This window comes from Haliaeetus leucocephalus, unplaced genomic scaffold (assembly GCF_000737465.1).
Source record: "Haliaeetus leucocephalus isolate CR32 unplaced genomic scaffold, Haliaeetus_leucocephalus-4.0 Scaffold306, whole genome shotgun sequence".
In the NCBI taxonomy this organism is placed as follows: domain Eukaryota; kingdom Metazoa; phylum Chordata; class Aves; order Accipitriformes; family Accipitridae; genus Haliaeetus; species Haliaeetus leucocephalus.
In genome coordinates, this window is record NW_010972742.1 from 9,616,529 (window position 1) to 9,643,976 (window position 27,448).

Here is a 27,448-nt window from a genome sequence, read left to right on the forward strand (position 1 = left end):
CTTTACCACCATCACCTACATGATTTTTTTCTTCCTGTATGCGTCTACGCATCATGAGACGAGAAGTACACGAAGTTACCAACAGACTCAAAGCCAAACACTCCCACCCCTTTTTATTGTTTATAGTTTTCTACTTTTAGGTGAAGTTTCCTAGGTGTCTGAGCATTCTTCAGCAACTGATGAAGTGGCAAAGCCCCTTCCTAAATCGAGGAGGACTGTAAAAAAACTCCAGTGACTTTATAAGAAGCCCTAGAAATCTTTCATTTTGGATTGGTGCCCTAAAACTTGACAGGGAATGAGCCCATATACAGGGGAAACGAGCCTATCGCTGTTCCCAAAAATATGCTTTGAAAGTATTAAGTGAAAATTAATGGTTACTTTTGTCTTTCGTATTCCTATACCTCCCTTTCCACTGTAAAATAAGAAATATCAAAGTCTATCTCACAAGGGTGTTGTGAAAGTGAATTAATGTTTGTGTGAAGCACTCATGCTATAGCAATGAGGTCCATTAAAAATGGCCTAGAAGAAAATGAAGATTCCCATCCTCAGCCCATGGTTTGAATAGTGAACTGCAAATAAGACCCAGGGCTGTGCACTGAACAATAAAGACAGCAGATGATCCCTTCTGCAGCCTCAAACAAAGCTGGAGCCCAGCAGAGAAGCACGGGGGTGATCAAAGACCAGCACGGTGCAGACACGCTGCCAGACAGGGTTAATTCCAGCATTTCCCCATTTCCAACAGATTGGACACTGAGCAGAAAATGGTTTGGGGGCATTGAATCTGCTTTGCAACAGGACAAGTCAGCCTGGAGATGGACCAGGTCCTGGTGGCATGTCCCTGCTCCTAGAACCATCCCCACAGAGCATTTCTGTGCTCTCAGGAAGGCCATCTCCTCCCCGTTTGTCACCAAGGTGCAGGCAGGATGAGGCAGACCAGAAGCCTTCCTCCCTACCATGCTGCACCCCTCAGGGGCAAAGCACTGAGAGCAAACAGAGCTGTGACACCACCCACCATGTGTGTGCTGCACGCAGGGGTTGTAAAAGGCTCCAGGGGCAGGTGTGCTCTAGAGATGAAAGTTAATATTCAACAGAGAGAGATCATCTGTGCCCTGGCAGCACGGCACGTCCCATATCACTGGCCACCTGGGCTAATGCTCACCTGCTTGGTGCACTCCATCACAGGTGTCTTACACCCCTCCGCTGATGAGCGCAAGTGATGGCTTTCCATGAGGGATGGGCAGAGCAGGGTGGCTCAGAGCAGCCAGGCTCCTCGGGAGATGGAGACCCATAATACATCAAAACAACGCCAAGGACCACAGCTTTGGTGTACAAGCCTAAAATTAGCCTAAGCAGGTTGAAGTTCAGCTTCTATAGGCTGGGCCATCACTTCACGCCGGCAAGCACAGAGCAATCAGGGAGACTCATTAACAGAGAAGACATTTCAGCAAAAGACTGCATATTTAAGAATGCTTCAACATCTGCTAGCCCCCATCTGCCCAGGAACTGAATATAACAGCAGCATGAGAGAAATTTACTGGATGATTTTTGTTGAATTCCCCCCCCCCCCCCGCCCCACCCCATTCCCCCTAGATTTAGGTCAACCACAACACTTCAGTAATTCAAGCCAAATTTGCCAAAATGTTTCCTTGAAGGAAGGGAACATGGAGAACATTTTGTATGTCAACATTGTTAAATTGAAACCTTTAGAGTTTGGTCTTTTCTACTTGGAAGGATGTTACATTTTAATTTCCCCAATAAAATGTAAGTTATTGAGAACATTAACAGCTCAAAAGACTTTCTTAATCTAGATTAGACAAAAACGTTACTCCTCATTTTACCCAATTGTCTTGCCTTTTTAATCTGCTTTTCATCAGAAACTCGGTTCTTTCAGTGCTTGTGCATGGCATGAAACAATTTTCTTGATTTTCCAGAGCTACAAGCAAGACAAATAACAGTTATTTGCACAACCAAAGCAGTTGGGCAACATACATTTCCATACCTATCAGACAGCTAAATTTAACTGCTTAATTATGGGGGAGAAGAGGAGAACAGTAAGAAAGGCTGCACCTGGCAGCAGCCAACCACCTCTCCTTGCTTTGGGAGCAGCACTGGAGCCCTCTGAATAGTCTCTTCACCCTTTCATTCACCTGCTCGATGCTGGAACAGGATGTCAGATCTCAGCTTGTACATTTTGTCCCCATCTTAAATCTACATTTGAAGAACTACAGTAAGCCTAAAAAGAAGAAAGCTGAGAGGTTTAATTACTTTTTTCCATGTCTAAGAGGCGCTCTCAAGGATAGCCAGGGTTCTTGGAATTGCAGCCCCAGTGCCAGGGAGAAAATGAACAGCAAGAGGCAGGCTAAAAAAATCCCCAGCTCCCAGATATTTGCCTGAAATACAGCTAGTTTCCAAGAAAGCTGCACTGTTAGTCTGGCTGGGGCTAGTCTCAAGCAATGCCCTTTCCATCTCTCTGCTACAAGGTTACACTTGTATTAAACTCATGGATTTAGCAATCCTCCTTGCACACCCACACAAACCAGACTTGGGGCCGGATGAGGTGGGAAGTGGCAAGAGGTGGGTTTTGCACTGCTGAATTTGCTTTAATCAAAGCACAAAGAAAGAGGATCTGCATCCTGCACAGACCGCAGCTTAGCTCCACGCACTGCAGGAGCCAGCTACCTAACACCTGAGCTTCAGCAACACCCATTTGTGTCTCATGAAAGGCACGCTGCAGTTATCCAGCCTCAAGTTGCAAAAGCAAAGCCTGAACATCGGTAAGTCATTTCCATTGAGTCACCTTCCCGGGGTCTGCAGCATCTAATGTACGCTGAGGCCCAGCTGATCCGCAGGCTGCACGAGGTGGCAGGCAGCCGTGCCAAGGGAGGGGAGGAAACCGGAGGAGCTCACATGCCGTCTTAGATTTCAGTCCTGAGATATGAAGGGTGTTAACACACTGACTGGAGCCCTTGTACAGGATGCAGCTCTGTTGAAGGTACCAAATCAGCAGTTTTCTACCTGTCGCCCTACGTCAATGCTTTAGCTAAGGCAATGGATGGCTCTTTTTAGCTGCACCTTGTAAGTCCTTCAATCAAGGCACACAGAGCAACCATGTGGCTCCTCACCTCATTTCTGCCAGTGTTTTAAAGGTTTTATTAGTTGTTTTGGTTTTGCTCAAGTCCCTCATTCCTAAAGAGGAAAGCAGACATAAGCATGACCCACAGTTCCTGGTGAAGATGAGCACTCGCTAACAGCCACAAGTTTCTTTCGGACAAGAGGCAGTACTCAAGACTTGTAGGCTTTCCCTGCACCTCACACAGACACCCATACACTGCCTAACACTTGGCTGCAAACACCACAGGGCTCTGCCTCATGTCTGAGTCCCTCGGACCACTTGCCTGCAGCTGAGCTGCCCACACACCGTTTGGAAATGCTGGCACAAAGCAGCTGGATTTCACAGATCTCTTCCCTTCCTACAAGCATTCCTGCAAAAAAATGCAGGAGTCTCAAAGTGTGATGGAGAGTGCCCAGCAGGGACATCCACCAAGGCCTTGTCTCTTGTCCTGGTGAAGATGCTCTGTCCCACTCCTGTGCTTTCTTCACCCCAAGTCACTGTGGCTACTGGAGACTCCTTCCCAGCCCCACCTCAATCCATCCATCCTAGTGCCATAAGGCTCCAGGTAGAGAGCTTTCCCCAGCATATTCACTGCAATGCCAGCTTCAGTCAAGCTTCCTACACCAGCAGCAGGGCCAAAGCAATGCCACCACTGCCAGAAATGAGCTATGTGGGGAGGCAAGTGGCTCTCTGCCACCTCCAGCACAACCCTGAGCACAGTGTGGGCACCCATTAAATCACACCTCATGGAAGTGGCAGCGGAGGTTGTCCTCTCAGTCCCTCCATTATACAAGGTCCTGACCAGACACACAACAAGGTTCCTATGTGGTTCACCTTTCCACACCATATGCACTGCCTGCAACTCTCCTGCAAGGACATGAAGCCTCACTCTATCGCAGTCTTCTTTCCAGGGATAAGGATCCTCTTTCACAAACCACGTTACAGTTATTTTACCAACCCAGCCAGAAGGCTGTTTCTCTCAATTCTCTCATACCTCTGGAGCAGCAGGCTGGGGAGATACCATCTCCCGATATCTGAGAGCTTGTTCGCAAGCCTCTCATAGCTCTCAGAAGTTGTTTTCAGGTTTTAAACAAAAAGATCCACTGGCCAGTAAAAAAAACCAGGCTTTTTAAAAGGAGGAATAGGCACATAACCTATGCTTCACATGTTTTCCACGTGAAAAATAATAGCTCACAGTTGTGCATAAAATGAGATTTGAGAGGATAGTGAATTGCAAACTAGGAATTAGAGGTAAAGACATTGTTCAATGCAGGCAGGATGGGGACAGCATTACTTACCTGGCCATTTCAGAAATCCACACAGCCTCCCTTACTAGAGGATGCAATTATTAAAGATGCTCCAACGCATTCATCCTCCGAACACCCTTACATACTTGAGCAGTGCTGTTATTTTCCAGGTGGGGCAAAGTGACCCAGCCTGTGCCGGCCATCATGCACGAAAACTGATCTCCATTCACCCAGGCTGGTGTCCAGCCACTGGATAGTCCTTCTGTTTGGGACCAGAGGGAGAACATGGACCATGATAAGTTCATGGATGTACTGCAATGGCAGCTGCAAGGAGTACCAGACATCTCTAAGGTAGCAGATCTGCTGTGCAGTCAGAGTTGGATGACCAAGGCCTGAAAGAGCTCCTAGAGCTGACAATGATGCTGGAGTAATTTCAGGCAAGCAGCCCAACTGTATTGTTGGGGCACCATCTATAAAAGGGCAAGAGAATTATTCCCTCCTAACCCCACCGGCAATGGGTTTACACCATGGTGCATGACATTTACCGCTTGCTCCTGAACAGTTAGGTCAGCTTCTGCAGAGCTGAAAAAAACAAAGATCAGGTTTGGTCTGTACATGTGACTGGGAAGATCAAACAGAGCAAATATCTGTAGCACCAAGGGCCCTCTTTTGCAAAGTCACTTTTCTTGATCTTATCCATATTTCAGAACATCTCCAACTGAGCCCCATTAATGTAATTGATTTTTAATGGCATTCTCACAGAAATGATGTGAAGATTTTAACAGGCTATTAGACAGAAATTAAGCCTCACCCAAACCTTCCTCCCTAGGAACAAAGGTTTCCAAAGACGCAGGGAGGCTATTCCATTCCTGCTAATGGACAAGGAGGTACTACAGTGACCTGGGGAAAAGGGACACTAATTCCCCATATTCCACCCCACATGGCATTGATCCCACCACTGGTAGAGATCAGGGGTTTGTAATTACAAGGGAAGGTTTTCTCATCCTTCCCACACAAGCAAGACCAGAGGGCAGCCCTAGAGGGATCAGAAGCGGAAATACTATTTGATGAGCTGGAGGTCTTCCAGGTTTCAAAAAGAAGAAAAAGAACATACATGTCCTGCTTGCTTTTGTTCTCTGGGCTCCTTCATGCCAAGCAGGCATTGGCTGATTTCTCAGATCAGGCCTTTGAAACCCAAACATCTGAACCTGGCAAGCGGTTATAGTCTATGGCTTCAGCAGTGCTGCTTTCCTGGTAAGGCTTGTGCTGCAGTAAACTGTTACAAGCCTCTGTCCTTCTCCTGTGGAAAGAGGCACTAGGCAAGGGCTTTCAATTTGTCCCTTTTATTCTTTCCCTGTACGCACCATGAGCCATATCTTTTCAAAATCTATCCGTGGTTCAAACAACTTAAAGCCAGGACATTATTCTGAAGACTGACCTTGCCATGGATGACATTCCTCTTTCTCTATTCAGTCACTTCTGCTCCAGCAGAAGTGGAGCCACTTCTGGTTTTTTTTATTCTCTAGCAAACCAGTGACAATACTTCTGGACATTTTGACTCAAAGCATGTCACCTCCCCCAAAGGTCCAATCTTTCCTCAGGTTAAAATCTGACAGACACCCACATTTGCAATTTCCCTTGTGTGGCACGCCATCGTTTTAACACATTCCCCATGGTACACGAACACTGAGCTCCATGCAAGATTCTCCCACTCACTGTGAGTGAGCATCTGCATTTCTAGAAGATTATGCTGTTACCATCTATTTTACTTCTGATTCAAATTCTCCTCACTTGATTTCAACATTTTTAAAGACTTATTTTTACTTCTTTTGAGACATTTTAAACTCGCTTCTTTACAATACTGTCAAGCAGCCTTTTTCACTAGTACATTATGCATTCGGGTACCATTATTATCATCTTCATTTTTAAAGAGGTAGAAATGTGGACACAAAAAAGAAAAGCAATGGCCTCAAATCCTTTATTAGCCCATGACATGGGCAGCAAAGAAACACAGGACACCCAAAAATCCCACTCCATTGCTCAATCTGCTAGGCAAGAGAACTGAAATTGTTTTATCCTCGATCTCAGACACAGCATTATCTGCTGCTATAGTCTCATGTTCTTTCATGCCTTCCAATTAAAAGGAAGGAAATTGGATCATGCTGAGCTTCCTTTGTCCTTTTCACCTCTTGTGAAAGTCAGAGGTTACCATAATTTTATACCTGTTATAATTAGCTTTAATGTTGTAACCTGGGAGGGAAAAAAAAAATAGTATTCCTTTAATAATAGACTTAGTGAATCACGGAGTGGTCTTATCTTTTCTACAACTGGTAGCCAAGGTTAGTATTTCCAAATCCTCTTAACATTGTACCTAACCAATTTAAATACTTTACTGATTCTTATAAGAAAAAGAAGTTGAAACTGTGCAACAAACTCAGGATTCACACAGCCAGTCCAGGCTGGGAGATAAGTTTGATCACAGAACTTCAGGAGTTTGTAGCGCTTCTGCCCAGAAAGTGGGTAAACAAGGCTGGGATTTGGCATCAGAAGACAAGAAAGGTAAAATTTTTCATTTCAGCACGTGTTTCTCAGGGTAGAAATATTCTGCATAGATCAGTAATGAGGATATAGATGTTATCAGCTAAATGTTTTTGGACTGATACAGCATCACTTACTTGGAGCACATGGTTATGAGCTTTTGAAAAGAATGGGATTAAAAAGACATTTAAGGAGTTTGCTGGACTTCAGTCTTTGTCCTGTAGCCATAGCAGCCAGGATACAGTGGTTCACATCTTTATCAAGCCAAGACTTGAGGCTTTCATCTCATCTTTTCACCAGACCAACTTCTGATGACCATTAAGAGAGGTGCTACCCATCTACCACCAAATGCACCAGCCAAAACTGCATATTTCTTCACAGTGCAGGAGTAACTTACTGCCGCTTTACACAGCTTTTGGCTACTACCCTTCTCCCAACACTGAAGGCCAGAAAAGCAGCAGAGATTTGTCTTTGGCATCGGGAGGGAGGTTTGTTAACACTCCTACTCAGCGTGAGAGCTTTGGTGCCCAACTTCTAGCAGCTGGATGTGTTTTCAGATCTGACTGAAGTCTCACTGAGGACAGGACCACCCTCTGACAAGGTAACTTCACCTGCCAGAATCTTCTTCCACATTCCAAATCCTGCAAAGGTTGGAGACCGCAGCCAAGGAGAGGCCTCTCCTCCCAAAGCAAGGTCAAGGCGATGTTCCACCATGGAAGGGGAGCAGTAACAATTTTTCAGCACCTGACCTGATGGTGCCAGACCTCACTCCTCTACAAAACCAAAACACCTTTATCAAAGTGGCATCTATGTTATTAGAAACCACCTTGGAGTCATTCTAAATGAGTAACAATTTTCAAACCCAGATCTCTCCCTGAAGCTTAGGCTTACAGGTTTTGAGGGCACACTTAACTCAGCACTGAAGTATTGAAGTTTCTTCCTAAGCTGTAGCACAGCTTGCAAAAAGATGTTTGATCTTTAAATCAGACATGAAGTGATGGAATACCACTACTCCTATTGATATTGTTTCATGGATAAAAAGACAACTTTTAGCCTTGACATATACTGCTGTATTTCACAGGTCATGCTGTAACAGACTGGATTGCTGCTCTGGAGTCATGTCTCCAACATGATTCAGAAGAAATTACAAGATTAAAAAAAAGGACAATTACAAAACAGCCCTTTCACATTTCCACCTAACTTATTTCAGGGAGCACAAGGAAAAAGGCCTAATCATCCTCCTTCAAAAAATCCATTTCCTCTCTGGTGAATCTATAGATGGTCTCTAGGCTCCTTTGGTCTCAAGACCCAAAACAGACCATTTCAGCTGAAGCAAATTCTTGTGATGAGTTCCATGAGTTAATTAAATTTCCATTAGTAAAGAAGTTCTAAAACTTCAATTTCTTTACTGATGTTTTCTGAATCCTGCCAGAATAGATAGGGAAACATGATTTCCTCTCTTTATCTCTCTCACCCTTATGAGAATTTCCTCTTAATTTTAACTCCCTCAGCCTTTTCATTTCTCCTTAAATGGACACTTCTTCAACCCTTTAATCATCTTCACAGCCTTCCTCCTAAACTCCTATGCCCAAACTTTATTCAAGGATGTTGGTTCAGATGTTTGAGACAAGGAACTAAGCCAAAAAACAGTTCAATCTTCCAGTCTTCCTTTTTATTTCTTTTTTTTTTTTTTTTTTAACTGGAAAATAAGCTGGGAGATCCAATTTAAGTTCTTTTAAGTCCTCTTTGAACCAGAACCAAGCTATGTCCAACTAAGTATTTCTGATTATCAGTTTAGTTTAAGAGCTCTTCAGCACAGGGACATTATGTAGCTGAAAAAGTCTTAGTCTTCTCCAAGCAACTAATCTCTGTCCTTCTCTCCTTTACCTCTGCATCACCCCATGGACCATCAACATGCTCCTAAACCCTGAGCCTGACACTGGGTACTTCCTGTTTTGCAGACCCTTACAGGGAATTTTTACACGTTTAATAAGGCAAAGACAGGGAGTCAACTTTAGCCTCTCTCCAGAAACATCCATAAGGAACCTTCACAGCATCTGCAAAGAGATTTATGGCATAGGTGTGACACGCTGAGAGCAGCCCTCTCCTCTTGTGAGAGCCCCAAGTACAATTTCTATTCCCGGCGAAGCACGGCACCGCTCCAACCTCTTCTTCTGATCTTTTCCTTGCTTAAATCTTACACAGCCCAACACGAACTGACTTGAACTGAGCCAACAGCTAAACCCATTATTGGCTAAAATCTGGGGTTTAACTCAGGAGTGACCTGAACTTATTGCTCCAGAGGGATGCTTTTAAAAGTCTACAGCTGATCACGAGAACCACCTACACATACACACCCACCCCTGTAGCCAGCTCTTGAAACCAAGACATCTTCTCTGGCACTGACAGAATAAGAATATCCACTGGAAAAACCTGACCAGTTTCCTCAATATTCCACCCCAAGGTCACTGAGCAAATAAGTTAATTTCATTTATTAATCAAAAAACAATGAAAGGTGATTTTCCTGGCCACCAGCACACAGGAAAATGGAGGAGAGGGGAAACACAAGGCCTTGTATTTATTGTCAGCCATTGATTTAGCTAATGCTGACCATGCCAGGAAGGAAAGATTTCTCATATGTATTGGAAGAGCACTTTTTAGGTGGTCATGCTCCTTTGTGAGGATCAGGCAACTTTCCAAATCCTCTAGCTCTCGTTACATGTTTGACATGTGCCACACATAGCAAGCACAACTTCTTTCTCAGCCTAAGCTGCCAGGCTTCCCCATGGCACAAAAGTGACCATACCATGCAGCCAGGAGTTCATGCAACGTACACTCTGCCCCATTCACCCTGCAGCCACTGGTATTACTGAACTCAGTCACAGAGGATCCCTTCCCTCCATCCCAATTCAGTCAGATCCTTCAGCACAGAGAAGATCCAAGATAGTTGAAGTTAAGCAAAGAGCCTAACCTTGGTGTCAAAAAGCATCTCCAGGTACCCAAACGCCAGGTGCTGACCCTAGAGTTTGGGTTACCTATACAGAGACCTGGAGCTGCTCATCCTCCTGGTTCCAGCATTGAAGCCTTGCCCTGGCCAGAACGTCACACACACCTTGTTAGTAGTTCAGCAAAGAACAAAATGGAAGATCAGTTTTCCACCTCCACTAAGTTTCCCTGATGTTTTCAGCAAGCCCTGAGGAAGGCAATGGTCCCAGAGCACCCAAAACCTTTGGGGCAAGTTGTGAATCCAAGGATGCACAGGCAAATGCGATGCTGCTGCTCCTGGCACTCAGGATTAGATTACAATAAAAACTAGGCTGATTTTCTAAATCCTCGTTCTTTTCAACAATCACAGCCAGGTTCTTATTATCTCAGATGAGCAGGCACTTTGCTATCAAAAGCTGGCCGCTTGGGAACTGGGACACAGCAGCAGAAGCAATATTTGAGGAACAGGAGCCTGAGAAATCCTGCACACTCCTCCTCATCTAATCATGAGGCAGCGCTTAACACCACACAGAGGACTTGGGTGTTTTGGGTTTGGAGTTTGGTTTTTTTGTTTTTTAAACTGGGAAGCATTAAGAAAATGAACATCAAAGCACTTCATAGTTGCAGTTTTGTTTGTTGTTTTGGTTTTGAATTCCTAGTATTCATACCCAGCTATAATAGCAGCTAGGTATACAATGTTTTCCACCTATAGAGGAAAACAAGCAGTCAAGCAGATGCCCACACTACGTGATTGCTAGGGCAGGATCAGACATTAGGAGCAGATCACAAGGTCCAGAGTCCTCTTCCCACCTGCAGTCTCCACAATTGCCTTTGCATGGTACAGCTGGTGCCCTCACAAGAGACAATACTTCCCTGCCACCAGCTCCCTTTGGGAGCCATAAAAAGCTAAAAATGCTGTCTGGACTCTGGACTAATGATCCTGCTTGGCTTTCATAAAGCTCTGGCCGTGATGAGAAAGCATACCTCCCTTTCACTTAGGATGGCCACTTTTACTTTACAGCTGCCCAACTTCAGGGCCCACAAGGCAGAGAGATGCAAGAACCCTCAGACGGTGTCTAACACTCCCCTCTTTGTGAACAAAAAGCTTCGGAGAAGCATAAACAGGCACAAAACATGGAAAGCAGCACAAGATGGGAATCAGAAGAAATGCTTTTATTTCCTCTCTCTTTGGAGAAAAGGTATTTGTCTGTGCCTCAACTTTCTGGCTTCTTGTTGTGTGGTACCATCATTTTTCAGTTCACATACCAGATATTCAATACCTTGCAGTCACTTCTAATAAAGTAAGAGAGAAGCACGTCAATCTCATTATCTATTTGCCCTTGAGAAGTAATCTGACCTGAAACATTCAGTTTGCTGCAACCAGACCAGAGCTATGCTTCAAGGATAACTTCTGCCGGGGAAGGGCCGTCCTCACCTGCAGGTCCTCTGAGGGGCTGTGACCATCTGTAGTCTTCCTCTAGGCACAGCCCTGAGTCCTCCTCTGCTCAGGAAAGTCTCCTTCTAATTTAGCAGCCAGCCACACAATTACACACCCACCTGCTTAACTCGACCTGCCTCTACCCACCCCACCAAAATCAATGCACAAAAGCCACTATAAGTAACAAAAAAAGGCATAAGCCCTAATTAACACTCCAACAGGCTCAGCATGGCCTGGGACTCCCTTTGCTAGGTGAAACAAGCCCAGATGGAAAGCAAGCTCCAATCCCAAGGAACCTGCTGCCCCACTGGGCAAAACTGGCTGTAATAGTGCATAAAAGGAAACAGGGACATTTGCCATGGTGAGTTTAGAGCCCACAAATCCTTCCTCCCTGTCCAGCATCTTCTCCTTTGAAGGAAAGTGCTTCTTCAGCTCCCCAAGAGCCCAGATGGCCAAGGGACAGAAAAGAGAAGAACTTCAAACTATTTTTGACTGTTCAAACTGAGACCTCACATGCCCTCTTTCCTTCCAGTTACTCACCACTTATTTTCTCTGCCTCAAAAAAAAAAAAAATTTGGTTACTTGCCTTCCTCCATTACTGCCCCCATACACCAGCCAGATCACCAGTTAACACCTTGCATTCAGGAATACAGGTAAATTCCCTTTGCCTTGTCAATTTTTTTATCTGATTTAATTTCAGAAGGTACCCTTAGCTCTTCGGAGCCAGCAAGTATCCATCCATCACTGGAGCATAAAAGAAATTGAAAACAAAGATCAGCTCCATTAAAATCTATAGAGGCTTTGCTCTTAGCATGACTCATGCACAATGCTCATAGCAGTCAGCCTTAGTCCATCACCACCCATACTCTATAACCATGCAAAGAAGCTTACTCGTTCTCCTTGTGACAACTAATCAAGAGGAAGCTTGTCCCTGTTAAAGTATCCATTTTCCCAACTCCTGTTGCTGCTCAGCTTTGCTTTCTAGCACAGAAGTGCCAAAAGTTCCATGTTGGAAAAGCAGAGAGAAATCTGCATTTCCCTCCTCCTAGCCCCTTTATTCCTTAGGTGTCTAGATCTAAAGCTTATAAACAAAGTACTGAGCATACTGTCTAAAGTGATGCTGGCGAGGCATCCAAGGGTTTTTATTTCATTTTAATTTTGCTTTGCAAATTATTATGTTCTATGGTTATTTGCAGGTGGCAAGATTGAGGTGTTTGGGGAAGTACACAAGAGCCAGTCACATAAGGCTCCATAATTCAGACATCCTAGTCTAAGGGCTTTTGAATGCACGGGAACATGCCCTTAACCAGCCATCCACTTCTCAAATACTTTTGTGGTCACATCTCACCCCATACCCTGTCTAGGAGGTACATCCACCTCAAATTGAAAGATCGGAGGTTCATAGCCTGCTGCACAGACCAGGCTGGATGGCTCCTATGCCTCCCCCTTTGACAGCCATCACTGCAACCAAGGCTGCTGCTGCTCCTCATACACTGCACCAGGAATAGCATCTCAGACTGCCCACATACTAAGATGATCCTGGTAACTAGCAAAGCTAACATCAAGGATGAACAGGTCTTTATTATGCTACTGAGTTACCTTCCAAATTATTAGCATCACCAGGAGCTAGGAGCACATTTCTCAGTCATCCAGACAATTAAGATAATTCTAGCTTTTGTAATTTGTTCCCGACAGCCTGAGACATCAGTAACAGCACAGAGACTTTGTGCACATCATTTGGCAGCTTGAGGCCTGGCACACTCTGTCTCTGCCAGTCCCACCCAGAGATCCAGGCAGCCGATCCAACTGGCTCAAGAAGCTACCAGGACTCTTCAAGAGTGTTTAATCCAGGCTGATTGAAAGCCAAAAAAATTAACTCTGCCCATAAAGGACGGAGCATGATCCTTTCAAGTGTTCCATTTATTTATACTAGCTTGTGGTCACTGCCTCCAAGAAGATATGCTAGAACTAGGAAAGGACCAGAGCAACAGCATAGGTCAGTGGTACACAGAAAAGCTCTCAAGTCAGGGGAGGCTGGGCAACATAAATCTCTGACTGGGGCAATGCTGGAGATTCATAAAACTATAAGCATGCAGAAAAAGGAACGATTATTCTCCAGATATTACTATACAAAATCTAGAAGACACCAAAGGAAATCTCAGGTAGCTAGTGATGAAAAAAAGGGATAATCAGCACCTTTTCTTGTGGTATACAATTAAACCATGAGACCCATTACCCAGGATACGATGAAGCCAAAAGTATAAACATGTTCCAAAACACAACCAAGGAGGACAGTCCTCTTGGACCACAGTTTAAAAGCCATCAGACCCATATTTTTTCTCAAAAATCCCTAGACATCTGAATTTTTGGAATCAAGAAGATAAGGATCATTTTATCCATACCTTGTTCTCCATTCTTCCCCTCAGCAGCCACCCCATTACACCAGCTCCAGCTAGAGAGGTTGTCTGTAGTTTAACCCAGTACAGCAGTTCTTCAGGCTATTGTATTCAAAGTCCGGGACACCGGGAGAAATCTTCCCATGAGCTCCGACGGGAACAGGTCTGAACCCTCAAGGCCCTGAATCCAGGCTCATAGCTTCATCCACTGCCATCTGAGGGGCTTGTACGTAGGGAGGACTTTGTTCCCAAGACAACTGTGGATTTCTGCGGTTTCCACCCCAAGACAGGTTGCAGCAATAAAGTAAAAAGTCCCTTCACTCCTACCTTGGGAAAAGTGCATTAAGATCATATAGTCCCAGGCTAGTTGAGAAATTGCGGTTTTGTGTGATTTAGAGCTGCTAATGGGTGATGTCATCACTGGAACGAATGCAATCCCACAAAAATGTGAAAATAAAATGAGCAGGAGCTATAAAATATAAGTGTCTCTCTCCACAGTGGCAACAGGCACATCACAGCAGGGCAGCTTTCCTCGATACTCATCTACAACTGGAGGAGTTTACAAGAAATAACTTAAAAAATTACAAAGGAAACAAAACCCTTCAAGGAGCAGCAATCTATTATTTTTCCAGGCCTTTATTAACAGCAAACCAGCATGCTTCCTTGAAAGTAAATGAGAAAAAGGCATCACAGCATTGCTGTGGAAAGAAACTGAGGGAGTGTTTTCTGGAACAACAAACCAAGCCATTTTGGGCCACTATCTGTTAGACTCCAGTTTAGCTCAATAGGATATTGATCCTGGCTGTATATAACACAGCCCTAATTTATTTTCTGATTAACAAGTTCTACTGTCTGATTTTGACAAAATGTCCATCATCACATGCAAATAAAACAAATATGTATTTATCAGTAATGGCAGTGTGCAGGCATTAAGTAGCAAAAAGTGGATTTGGAAAAAACAGGTGGAAAGGGTTACTGCATGATCACTGTAATATTTACATAAGGGTAAGTTCAATAAATGCAGAGCCTTCCCCCACAGCCTCCTCCAAAACACACCCAGACACTGGCTGGCCTTCTTCCTACGGAAACAGCTAACAAGAGCAAAGCTGCTCTTTGCTTTTATGGGTTTTAGCTAAAAGCTGAAAGTGAGATCAGATTTTCTGACATTCACCATTTACCTTAATAAAAATGTGCACTCAACAGGATTAGCAAGTACACAACTCTGCATGTGGTATCATGAAATGCATTTTCTTGACCATTCGTGCTTACACAGAAAAAACAGAGAAATCAAAATCCCTCTATGATATTGAAGATCAATGTGAAACTGAGCTTAGGAACTGAATGCTGATCACTGCCTGGGAAACATGAATTAACATTTTCAAGTAGAAATCTTGCACATATGGCAAAAGAAAGCTTTTGATAGAGTAGTAAAATGATATTTCAAAACCTGATGTCCTACTTATCTATATTTATAAGAACACATTAAATACGAGTTTAGCGCTGTCCTTTTCTATTATTCTCTAATAAGTTACAGAACCTGCTTGATTATTTTTTGAAACACACAGATCGGAGAATACCTTCCACAGAAATGAAAATTAAGGTCCCACTTGTGTCACCACCTCACAGCCCCTCCCTGGAGAAACAGCCAGATTTGTCAGTAGTAAATGTTCTTCCTCAGCAACCTGCCTTTAAAGTCTCGATACAAAAATGCCAGGATGATGTCCACCTCCAAGAAATGGCCTTGCTCAGACTTCCCCTTGCTAGCCGAGCCAGGGTAGGCAACGGGCAGGTGAAAGGTTTTCTGGACAGTGAAGGAAGCCCAAGGAAGAGGAGCTCCTGCTTTCTAGCACAGACCCATGGCAACACAGGAGTGAGCTAAGAACATAATAAGAATCTAGGAAATTCAGAGCAAAACACAACAGGCTACAGAGAAAACACTAATTCAATCCCCTGTGTGAAGCTGCAGATCTTCCAGCAGTATTTCTCTACTGTAGGTCCCTCCACCTCATGAACTGGGTTTGGAAATACAGCCCCACGTTCAGGAAAGCATTTATCTAACCAAGCACATGAGTAACCCTGTTATTTTCAGTAGGGCCCCCCTAGACACCAAAAATTTGGCATGAGCACAGGCGCCTTGCTAAATGCAGCCCTTGAATTACAGGATTAGAGGTCTGTGGATTTCCTCAGTGGAGATGACTCTTGGACTTAATGTCAATCAGTTTACACTTTGCCTTCCCTGCATTGCCTGCCTGGTGGGAAGTCCATGTACAAGACAATTTCAATACAACCCAGCTAGTATCACCATTGGAAACCAGCAGCTTTGATGTTAACAGGATGGTACTTCAAAAGAATACGCATGTTTGCAGATGGCAACAGGATTCCTTATTACAGCTGTCTAATCAAGGCGATATTCCGCAATTATGCTCAGAGATCAAACAGCACTGCAAATAGCACTCACAATAAAACCAGCACCAGTAAGATGTTGGTGTCACACCTATAGCATCGTGCATTCAGTTGCGATTCCACAAGCATGGCACACACACACAATGTTTCAGCTACTGTTGCAAAACTTTGAATGTCTCAGTCACAGCTAGCCAGTTTAAAAAAAAAAAAACAAAAACAAAACTATTTTGATTCTCGGCCTGTGTTTATGAAAAAAAAAACCCAAATCTAAAACACGCCTAAACAAATAACAATATGGCTGTAATTCAGAAAAGCTTTTATGTATAGCCTTAACTTTAAGTACAGAACCACTGAAGTCAGCTGAATTCGAACATGTACTTGAATACTTTGCTGAAGGATAAATTAAAGCACTTGCCAAAGTCCTTTCCAGAATCAGGGCCCTGATTTTTTTATTTATTTATTTTTTTACAAACACACAAAAGGGCATAGTGCTAACTAGGAATCAGAACATAACATCGGTGTGAATAATTGTAGCATCTGTGCTAATTCTCTTTTCAGCCTGGTACCCCCTATGCTTCCAAGTATGTAAATCTGATTCTCCTTGTGGCTCCACTGAAGTTTCTGTTGATTAAATACACAGCCCCAGCAGCAGAAGAATCAAGCCCTGCATATTTATTTTCTTCCTCTCAATACATAAAGAATTCCCTTTGGCCTCTCAATTGCTATATCACATGGTGCACTGAATGCAAATAGAATTACAGTGATAATGTATCTAATGAATACATCTGTATATGTATGCAAGCATTTTCCTAACAGCATCCTACTCTATGCCACTAATCAGACCAAAGAATATATATGTTCATCACACACAGTAGCAGAGAAGGTGTGTGAAATGAGTGCATATTAATAACAAGAGCCAGACTGCAGTTTTCAGAGGGAAAAACTAACTGAAATACTTCCAAGATGAAAGCTGCAAGATCAGGACCTCAAGCAGACCTTTGGAACATTTCCTTTGGAGCTTTAAAGCACTATTTGTAGGCTGTAAGTGTTACTTAATGTTTGTATTTTCATTATTCACTAGCATTACACTACATTTATATAAATAGATATAGAAACTGTTGCAACGTGTAACATAAAAACATTGTAAGCGTTTCCAAGAAAGAAATTAGTGATATCATTTCAAACCAGGGTACAAAATGCACAGGTAACATTTTCAGCTCTGTCCTCTGTAAGACATGCACCCTCTTTGAATTATTTTTTAGGGAAGTTATTTTATAGCAGACCAAATTCATTCCTACAGAAACTTCATTGGTTTCTGAGTTGCAAGAGCTTAAAAATGGGGTGCATTTAATTTGTTAGCTCACTCCATGTTGACTTTTAAAGTTATCCTGTAATGTCAGAAGATAGATAGATTTAAATCAGGTTTAAGTACCTAGTGGCAATTAGAACCTGCAGAGTCTGAGAAATGTCAGTAAACATCTGGATAAGACACATGCCAGCATATATACAAATAAATACCCTCAAAACCTCTTTTTAGTTGGTTCAAACAGTGCTTTGGAAGTGACTCATTCAGCACAACAGCCATTATTTAAAGACAGTAAGGTCAGAAATGCAGGGTTTTAGTACTATTTCACTAAAAATCACTCCCACCCCAATCCACAGTTAAAAAACAACACAAATCAAAGCAGGAGTTCCCCTTAAACTTAGGGTCAGAGGACGTCACTTACCCTGTGAGGACCACGACAAAATCCATCACGTTCCAACCGTTGCGGAGGTAAGAGCCTTTATGAAAAACAAACCCTAGAGCGATGATTTTTATACCAGCTTCAAAACAAAATATTCCAATAAAGTACGGCTCAGTGTCATCCTGAAAAAGAATAAAAATCAAAGGTGTCAGGGAGATACCTATGCTTATGCACTGATAGTAAGAGTCATACAAACTACAGGCACCAACTTCATGCCTTTTTCAGCTCTCTGAGCAGAGTTGAAACCAAAAGGTTTAAGTTTACTGGAACTAAGCATAGAGAAGAATTTCATTATTATTTCTCTGAAGGCAAATTTTTTTCACATTGGAAATTCTGTTTACCTTTATTCTGATCATTTCACCCCATGCTTTCTACCTTTACTCAATATTCTGGAGGGAATCTTAAATACTGAAGTTTTGCTCTAAGGGTATATTTAAACTTGAGATCACATATTTCTGTAATTATTGACATGGAAGAAAACACGTGCTTTACAATTCATCCAGGAAACTGAAACAAGATGATATCTTGGGGAGTAACAGTCAGCACAGCAAGCTTGCAGACACTGGCAGGAAATTATTTATTTATCATTTATTCCATCAGTTCTTCCTTCATACTTTCTCCTCCATCTTCTCAATTTCCACAGCTGCAGACTCATTTGTTTTTCTTTCACTGTGTATCGGATTCAGGGAGAAATCCCCACTCCCTTCCATTAACAGCAGAAGCAGTAAGGTTTGTGCCTCAGGCCCAGGGTGCAGACTAAAGCATACCATGGGATCACAGCTTCCTGTCCTAGCTCAGAAGAGAGAAAAATCAAGCTTAGTCTCCACAGTTTTACTAAACCTTTTTTCATCTATGGCACCAGATCCCTCAGTATTATACTTTATTGATAAGAGTTTCAACACAAATTCAATGCCAAATGGAAGCATTCACATTTGGAAGAAAGATGTGGGCAAGTAACGGGCATCAATTTCAAGAACATGTTAATTAGCTTTGGCACCTGTAACCAATTTTCAAATGTGCCTTAGAACCCTGATTTCAGCTGAAGTCAATGGAGGCAAAGCAGCCCCACCCAAAAGGGAAATAAACTCGCAAATTAAGAGATTAGAAATGTTTGTTCCAGTGGCTTTAGCATTTCTGACCATCAGAGCCAAAGAGATGAGCTGCTGTTCGATGCACAGTTGTTTACATTTTGCAATTCTACTAGTGACAAAAGGTGATTTTAGTTCTCTTATACAGAAAGAACATGAATGTCAAGTCTTGTGGCCACAGAACAAGAAGCAGCAGTTTTGACACAAGAATTTTACAGGCATGGCAACTCTTGCTCAACTCTGACCCAGCACTGGCACACAGACCCATGCTTTAGGCATAGTACTTGTTACAGAAAGACAGGTTTTTCCCACCTAGAAGACCAGTATAACAGCATACCCCTCCCAAAGAGGCTTACATGCTTAGCACATCACTGTATACCCAACTCAGCAAGTCAGTCACAAAGCACCAATCACTGAAGATGCTTCCAAGCTACTGGAAACTACTACTTCTGGACAGGCTTTTTCATCAGTGGCTGAATTAAAGTTTTGTTTCCTACAAAGGAACACCCCGCATCCCTACACAGCTCAGTGATCCAAGCTCCTCCGTATACTTCATCCTTCACCCTATGTCATGTCTACTCCCCTCTACCTTTCCTAACCTCACAGCCCCAGCAACTCCATCTCCCATTCCTCTACAGCCAGGCAAGATGACCAGTCACAAGCAGATCACACACACACACACGCTAACTGGCCAGACAGCAAAACAGAGCAGGTGACCGTTGAGCTCACACTGTAGGCCCTTGGCTGAAATGGAGGAGAAAAAAAGCAAACCCAAAACTAGCTTCTCCTTGAAAATGCTGTTTCCACAAACAGCAGCACCTCCAAGCCTTCTGGCCCTTCACAGAGCCTCACTGACACTGCTCAAAGGATACAGAAGCTATCACCAACAGACTGAGAAGCTCCAGCTGCCCATCTCAGTGCTATTTACCCACAGAGAAGCAGGAACAAGGCAAGGCCATCAGACCTTTTATGACCTTCAACAGAAATCCTACAGTAAGATTCTCCTTCCAGCAGTTTCTCCACAGCAAGAGCTAGAGGCATCCCAGGACTCCAACCCAGTACAGAAAATAGGGAAGAAGGAAGACAGGGCCAGAAATCATCACATGTGATTTCAGGAGAAGTTACCTTACTGCTCCCCTGCTTTCCCTTATGCACACAGGAGCACCCTAACAGCTTCATCTGCCTGCTCTTCAACCCCACAACACCTTCTAGTTCAACAAGTATACAAAATCTTTGCAAGCAAAGACCTTCTAGCCCATCCTATATTTTCATCCCACAACTACTAGCATGCCTCTAAAAATAGCTCTTCTAACACACACAAAGAATACACCTTTACCCATATACACTCCCCCTCATTATTCCCTCACTTCCTGGAAGCCTTATAACTACTCTGCTACCAGCTGTTTGCTCAATCTAGGTCAGGTGCCTTGTGATTAAGGTACAGCTCCCAGCTTTAAAGACCCAGACATCAGGTACTCAAGGGCTTGATAGAATATGCTCTTCCCAAAGCTAGGACTACACAGAGCTCTTAGGAATTGGGTCAAAGAAGTTCTTGTCAGCTTCTAGGGAAGCAGGAAGACTCACAGATGGGCTTGGGTATTTATTACAAAGAAAAACTGTGATCTGTAGGGTTGGCAGGGAGTAGCTGGGGAAATAACAGGGGATAGAAAGAGGGTCTTTTCTAAAGCCTGTCTAAATTTACACTGATTTAGCCTAAGAATCAGGGCAGTAACAACGGGATGAAAAATAAAATTTATGCCCCATTAGGTAGTGGGACCTGCTGCTGAAAAAAAGGATTCACATGACTGTGTGTAATGGAAGGAGCTGGAGGGCAAGGACATGAGTGACATGCCCTGTGCAGTGTTGAAATGGCACTGCTGTTGACTCAGAAATCCTGCTGCTGGGGCATCCTGCAGCCCCCTTCAGACAGAAGGCTGTGTTGCTGCTTGGGTTCAAGAGTGGGAAAGCAGGTGATAATGAGTATCAGTGTGTGTGCTTGGAAGGAGGGTGGAGAATTTGGGCAGCAGCCAGAGCTGTGCCAGGAGGTTGTTTGCTGTGGACACAGCAAAGCTTGAGACTGGGCCAAACACGCATTTAATCAATATGTTTCAGATCAGAAACAACTTCTGTGTCTGGAAAGTCATTACTATTCCTAGTCCATGTCCTAGTGGCTTTCCTTGGCCTTTGGATGTGACAGCCTTAATAGGTTTGGGTGTGTAAGGCTTTGTTCATGCAAAGGTTAATATGAACAGCTCGCATATGACTGCACGAAGTGCCTGTGGATAGGATAAAGAATTAAATCCATTAGTAAAGTGCAAGAGCTGTCATGCTGAGTAGCTGAGGAAAGTTATATTCTGCCCTCACATCAAAAACATGCAGGGGAGCCACACACTCAGAGCCCTACAGTGACATGCAGACGAACATCCTACAGACCCACTGGTGTCCTCAAACAGGGTGTGCCCCAGAACAGGGCAGAAAATAGATTTCCTGTCCTGCAAGTTCTGATATTGTCACGGTCAGGCTGGGACAAACCTATGGTCTACTGAAGCTTCTCATGAAGAACTGAGAAATTAGGAAGGAGACAGGGAGAGAACAAGTGTGCCTCAGTCTGGACAGCCAAGAACATCACAAGCAGGGCATCTACCTGCAAGGCCATTCAGGGCTCAGATGTGAAGTTCACATTCCTACTTTTGGAGCTCTCAACACCAGGCTCTGGGCCACTCAGTACAACTCCCCCAGCATCTTTTCAGTTGGCATCACTCCAGTGTGTACAAACAATGCAATATTTATTGGGACAGAGAGAGACGGACTCTACAACCTATTGGCTAAGGTACTCAGCTGAGATGGACAGTAGCAAGTTTTTAGCATCTCTGTTCCAGTGGATAATTACTGATGTGAAATAAACACTTCCAGCAGCCAAAGCATGAGAGACTCCCAGCTCAGAGCAGGCAAGAACCTAGGGTGTAGGTCATTCTGCTGCTAGTGGAAGAAGGAGCTTATTTCTCTTGTCTAAAGAGCAAGGACTTGAAGCCAATGCTCCGGTTCACCACTAAATGCTTTGACCACCAAACTGGTGTTTTTTCAGAGCCCTGGTTTTGATCAGAATTTCTATCCTAGAGTCAAGTAATGTTTTTCTGTGCTACAAACTACATGCAGAAAATTGGCAGAGAAAGATTATTCATAACTCAGCCATTCCAATTCTTGAAACATTGCATATACTGACACATCACTTGCTCTTCCCATGTGCTTAATTAACCCTGCTTGACAAGTAACACGAGCACAGAAAACAGCCAAGTGAGATTGCACTGCAGGATCATATCTTGGGTCTCTGGGGAGACACATAGAAGAAAATTTTGATTAGAAGAGAAAAATCATGAAAATACTTGTATGGACTCCTCCCTCTTTTTCTCAGCTTTAACGAACAGACAATCTTAACATTTTTGTCTTTGTATCTGTGGCACAAAGTATCCGGGCAGCTTTGGTTTTCCTTCAACAGGTCTGCCTACAGTTCCTGGTCATAAAAGGCTTGTGATGTGTATCTCATACCCTTAAGATCTGATTCACTCTTCAGTGATGAGCCCTCACTCCAATTTGGAGACTTTAATAAACTCAGGAGAAGGAAAGGTATATCCATAAATCATTAACCAAAAAAGGGAAATTCCATTCCTGCCAAACACAGCAATAAAGCACCTGTTGTTCTGCACGGACTTATAATTTGGCTCAACAAGCCTGTAAATGTATGGGAATGTTTGCCTGCTGTGGTTTAGCACAGATTTGTAACATTTTCAATGGAACAACTTACAGTTTGTGGAAGTGGCAGGAGCATTCTAAAGAGGTTTCACTTGGAAAACCAGAAGACAGTTCTTCTTATTCACAATGCTTAATCTTTCCAGCATATGTTGGAAATAGAAAATATTTCATGGCTTGTAAATATTCTTAGTGTTATTCTATGATAAACCCCTTTATATTTCAGTATTACAAATGTGCTGTAGTTAAAATTACTTCCGAATGTCTGGATCAAAGACAATGCTGCACAATGGTGTTTGGGACAAAAATCAGGGGTTAATTCTTCCTTCATCACCAAGGCAGAGCCAACAAGGTGGAGACTGTGCACTTAACTCATACCATTATCTTACAATATTCAGTGGTAATGCCAGTGCCCCCCTTGGGAATGATTTGGGCAGGAACTGAAGTTGTGTGTGCGGTACTGGGTCCTGTAAAATGAAATTAATACAATGGGGAAAAGGACCAATAAAAAGCCTCTAGGATCCCCTTACAAATCTAGGGATATAGAAGAACATGGAAACTGTGTGCTAACCATACCTACCAAGCCAGAACATCCACAAAACTACTTTTCCCCTTCACTAGTCCATATGTTCTTAACTACGGAAGGTAATTCCTCAGCTGGATCATTACCCTGGGTCTAAACCTGTGCTATGCTCACAAACCCAGGCTTGCCTTGCTAGCCAATCCCAAAACATACAAAGACATGTTTAATGACAGAAAGATCAACATACATGCATGTTCTTAAATTTTTCCCTCACCTCTTCCTAAGTAGAAATAATTCAAACGGAAAGGCACTAAGTGAACACAATGTAGGTGGATCCATTTCCAAACAGGCAATATCAACTAGCTGACCCTGAAACTCTTTCTAGATCTGTCACTTACACACTTTTTCCTGTTTCTGAAGAATAAGACTGAGAGTTGCCCACTGGTATGGACCACCTTTGAAACTGTAACAACCAGCATTCAGAGGCTCTAGCTTTTGGCAGCAAGCCTAATATTATCTTTGTTTGCATAATTTAATGTCTATATGTAAAACACATATGGATCCATATTTATTCATCCTTTGAACATGCACCGGGATTAATGCATGAAAGGCATGAAAGATGTTCCAGATCATTAACAGCAGGAGAAAAATCAAACCAAATATTACCCATTTTTCCTACAGTGATGATAAATGGAAGAATGATTTTAAAGCTATTCTTATATTTTCTTTTGAAATAAGGTAATTGGGCTCATTACCATAAAGCCTGCAGGTAAATTATTTTCCTCTGTAAGTCGGTTTCTTTTTTTGGAAGGGAAGTGTAATCATCTAAACCCAAAGTTTCCTTTGTAGGGTCCTTGATATATGCTGTAGCAGGAAGATAGCTGAAAGACATACGAACCTAAAAGGTTACTCTGTTCTACCACTTCCTGAGAAAATATCACAGAAGTTCATTTGATTCTACAGATAATTCTGAGCATTTGGCAGTCCCTTCCTGTCTTGGTTTATAGACAACCTAAGTTTGCTGCTCTTCTGATCATAATGTAAGGGCCATCTCTTCTCCTGCAATTGGGCAGGGCTGGCTAGAGTGATGAAGCATTCTTGTGAAGATGGGATTGGGAGGTTAGAGTTATACTTGTTGTCACTGACTTATTTTTTTCTGATTATCAGGTCAATGCCCATTTGTTTACATGTGGATCTTTAAAATAGATACAAGCACTCACAACACTGAGTGGCTGACTGCTTTTTGCATTAGACTGAATACAAAAAATGTAAATAAGTGTATACAACTCACCAATCTCTCTGACATAGGTGTCTTGTCTCCATCCGGCAAATGTTGTTCCAGGGCCAGCACAATACAATTGGCTATGATTGTAGCTAAAATCATGTATTCAAATGGCGTGGGGACCAGAAGTTAAAGAAAACACTAGACCACACAAGGAGAACCTTATCCAAATCCCATTTCTACTTAAGCGGTTACATTAGTTGAGCATTCTAAGATGTCTCATCTTTTTTAAAGCTGTTTAGTCTCTTTGACTTCCTCAGTTCTTTCTGGGGTGTCTTTGGAAGAAAAGTAGGAAATTGGCTCTCTTCTTTGAGAGAGTTAGTGACTTAGAATCTCAGCTGCTCAAGGAATTTGGGAGCAAGAAAGCAAAAGGTCCAAAGGGAACAAAAAGCAATTAATAATTATTGTTTTTAAATGAGATTGATAAGCTGAACTGCCCCAAAATAGATTATACAGCGGAATGACATCTGCTGAACTGTTCTTCAGAAATTCCCTGTCATTTAACTTAAGCGCATAGTGTAAATAAGCGATGGGCTAGAAAAGTTCTATTTAGAGTGTCTACGCAGATCCAAAACATGAACCACTGCTAGATTGCAATGCCTACTCCCGGTGAGACTAAAATCGCCAGCGCCCTACCGGGAAGTACGAGGGAAAAGATCTCACGGGAAAGAAGGCAAACCCGACACTAGGTACCCCCTTGCCTTTCCCCGTCGTCTCTATCCCAGAGCCGTGCCGAGCCCTGCACTCCCAGGGCGGAGCCGCGCCGCGGGCGGCGGCGGGGCCCCAGGGCGGCGGAGAGCTCCGCTCAGCACCGCGGACAGCTCCGCCCGTTCAGCACCGCGGGCGGCTCCGCTCGTTCAGCCCGCCCGGCCGGCAGCTCGCCCCGCAGCTCCGGCGTGGGGAAGGGCTGGTGGCTCTGCTGAACCCGCTGACTCCGCAGAGCTGTGGGTCCCCTCCCCACACTTCACGAGAAAGACGCAGGCGAGTCGCCCAAGAGACCGGAGAGGGCTAGACTGCGTCTAGCCTTGCAGGAAATGCGATGCTCTGCCTGCCACCGGAGCTTTGGAGCTCGTTTATTCAGACTTGAATGCAGGGAAGGAGAAATGGGTGAGGAAGGACAGCAATCCCTGTGATTTTGTAACAGGGACAGAAAGATCAATATGGGTGTGTGTTCAGGGGCACGGGAAGTGCATTCACTCTACTGGTGTATTTTTTTCCTGCTAGCCCCTCAGGAAGTGAAAACTGGGGAAGCCTGAAGGAGAGCTGGCCTCTGTGGCAATTGAAAGTGTTGCTAGGAGGCTGGGAGGAGGCCTTGCTGCTGTTAGCTGAGGATTAATAGGTGTGTGATATCAAATGAAAAGAAAACAACCAGCTCCCGTGAGGTCACCAGTGTAATGCACTCCTGTACACACACGCACATGCGCGCACACACACACACACACTATATCTACTCCCTGGTAACCTCAAATAGTCTGCTTCCCTTTTCTTATGGCTTACAACCCCACTGTGAACATCACTAGAAGCAAAGCCCCCTTCTGAGGAAGATCTCTGCAGCTCACTTGGCCCGGGAGCTGGTTCTGAGACAGAAGGCATCTGCCCCTTTCCCAGTACAGCAGATGATCCTTCTCTCCACTTACTGCCTCCCTCTGCCACAGAGCTTTTCTTTTTTCTTTTTCTTTTTTTTTTTTTTTTTTAGTACAGCCTAAGCTTAGGCTAAGCATCTAATCAAAGTGACAAGATTCATGTTGATTCTAATGGATTCAGGAGGTGATGTACTAAAAACCTAGCTGCAATGATTGTATTAATGGGATTCACAAGGTACCTTGGCTATCAACGTCCCTACTATGAATGCAGCTTTAATGCTAAGGTGTCACCATTTTTTATCCCACGTTTCTCCTTCTGTTCAGAGTGAGAAAGAAGAGTTGAAAGGCTCTAAGATGGAAATAAGACTCATTAGCATGACTCTCACAGAACCCTTTGCATTTGCCTTAAATTGTAGGTAATGTAAATCTGTGCAACTGTATATCTCACAGCTTAAACACACACTGAAATGCACGTATGTCTTTTACACACATCCCTGGCATAGTCAAGAGCACACTCCATCATTCCCACAGAAGCAATTTCCTATGATACCCAGCTACACAGCCGTACATTATGTCGGACACACGGATCCATGTCACACACCCATTACACACACTGGATCACACACGCACATCTACATTAGCACCAGACACTCATCCCTAGCTGCCTCAGGGATCTCTTCCCCCCAGTCTCCCTCTCCCCCTCCCCACCATGCCCACACACCCTCCCTGAAAGGATATGGCCATTCTGTTATTCTCTTGGCGTATTTCCGTATAACATTATCTTCACTGAAGATGAAGAGGGATCTGTTGACTGTGAAGCAGTTCTGTTTGACAGGGATGGGGTTGTAGAGAGCCATAGTCCTGGCCCTCTGAGCCATCGACTGCTTATACATCCTTTGGCCGGCTTGGGGGCCACCTTGCCGGCTGCTCCCTCTTCCAGCCCCGGCCGGCCCTCCACCTCCATAGCGGGTTGGCAGATCATCCCCAAACCGAGCCATTCTCTCAGTGCACGGAGCCGGGCGCTACAATCCAAACTGGCAGCCGAGGCGAGAGGAAGACGCATCACAGCGCGCAGCACTTCTCCCTCCGGCGGCTTCAGTTGCGGGATCGGAATCGATCGCGGTAAAATATATAGGTATATTTAAAAAAAAAAAAGTGTATATATATATATATCCCTCTCCCTTCCTCCACCCCTTCCTATTCCCCGCCGCTGTGGCTGCCCGGGGGAGGAGGAAGGCTCCGGGGCTCCGCTCACCTCCCCGCACAGGTGCCGTCTCTCCGGCCCGACCTCATGGCCGGGGCGGGCGGGGTGGCCGGCAGGGCGGGCGCGGCCCCTTCCGCGCTGACCGGGGGGGGCTCCG

The 27,448-nt window shown here is 43.9% G+C and overlaps 1 protein-coding gene across 8 annotated transcripts in view; it reads right to left on the minus strand.

Moving 5' to 3' along the window:
- Positions 1–27,169, minus strand: part of CACNA1B (calcium channel, voltage-dependent, N type, alpha 1B subunit) — a 305,196-nt gene extending 278,027 nt beyond the window's left edge. For all 8 annotated transcript variants that reach the window (XM_010571032.1, XM_010571027.1, XM_010571030.1 and 5 more), the window contains exons 1-3: positions 26,826–27,169; positions 24,514–24,619; positions 17,847–17,986 (exon numbers count right to left, since the gene is read on the minus strand). In XM_010571032.1, the coding sequence (XP_010569334.1) occupies positions 17,847–17,986; positions 24,514–24,619; positions 26,826–27,085 (506 nt within the window). In that variant the 5' untranslated portion in view covers positions 27,086–27,169. The remainder of the gene's footprint in view (positions 1–17,846; positions 17,987–24,513; positions 24,620–26,825) is intronic.
- Positions 27,170–27,448: the final 279 nt, after the last annotated feature.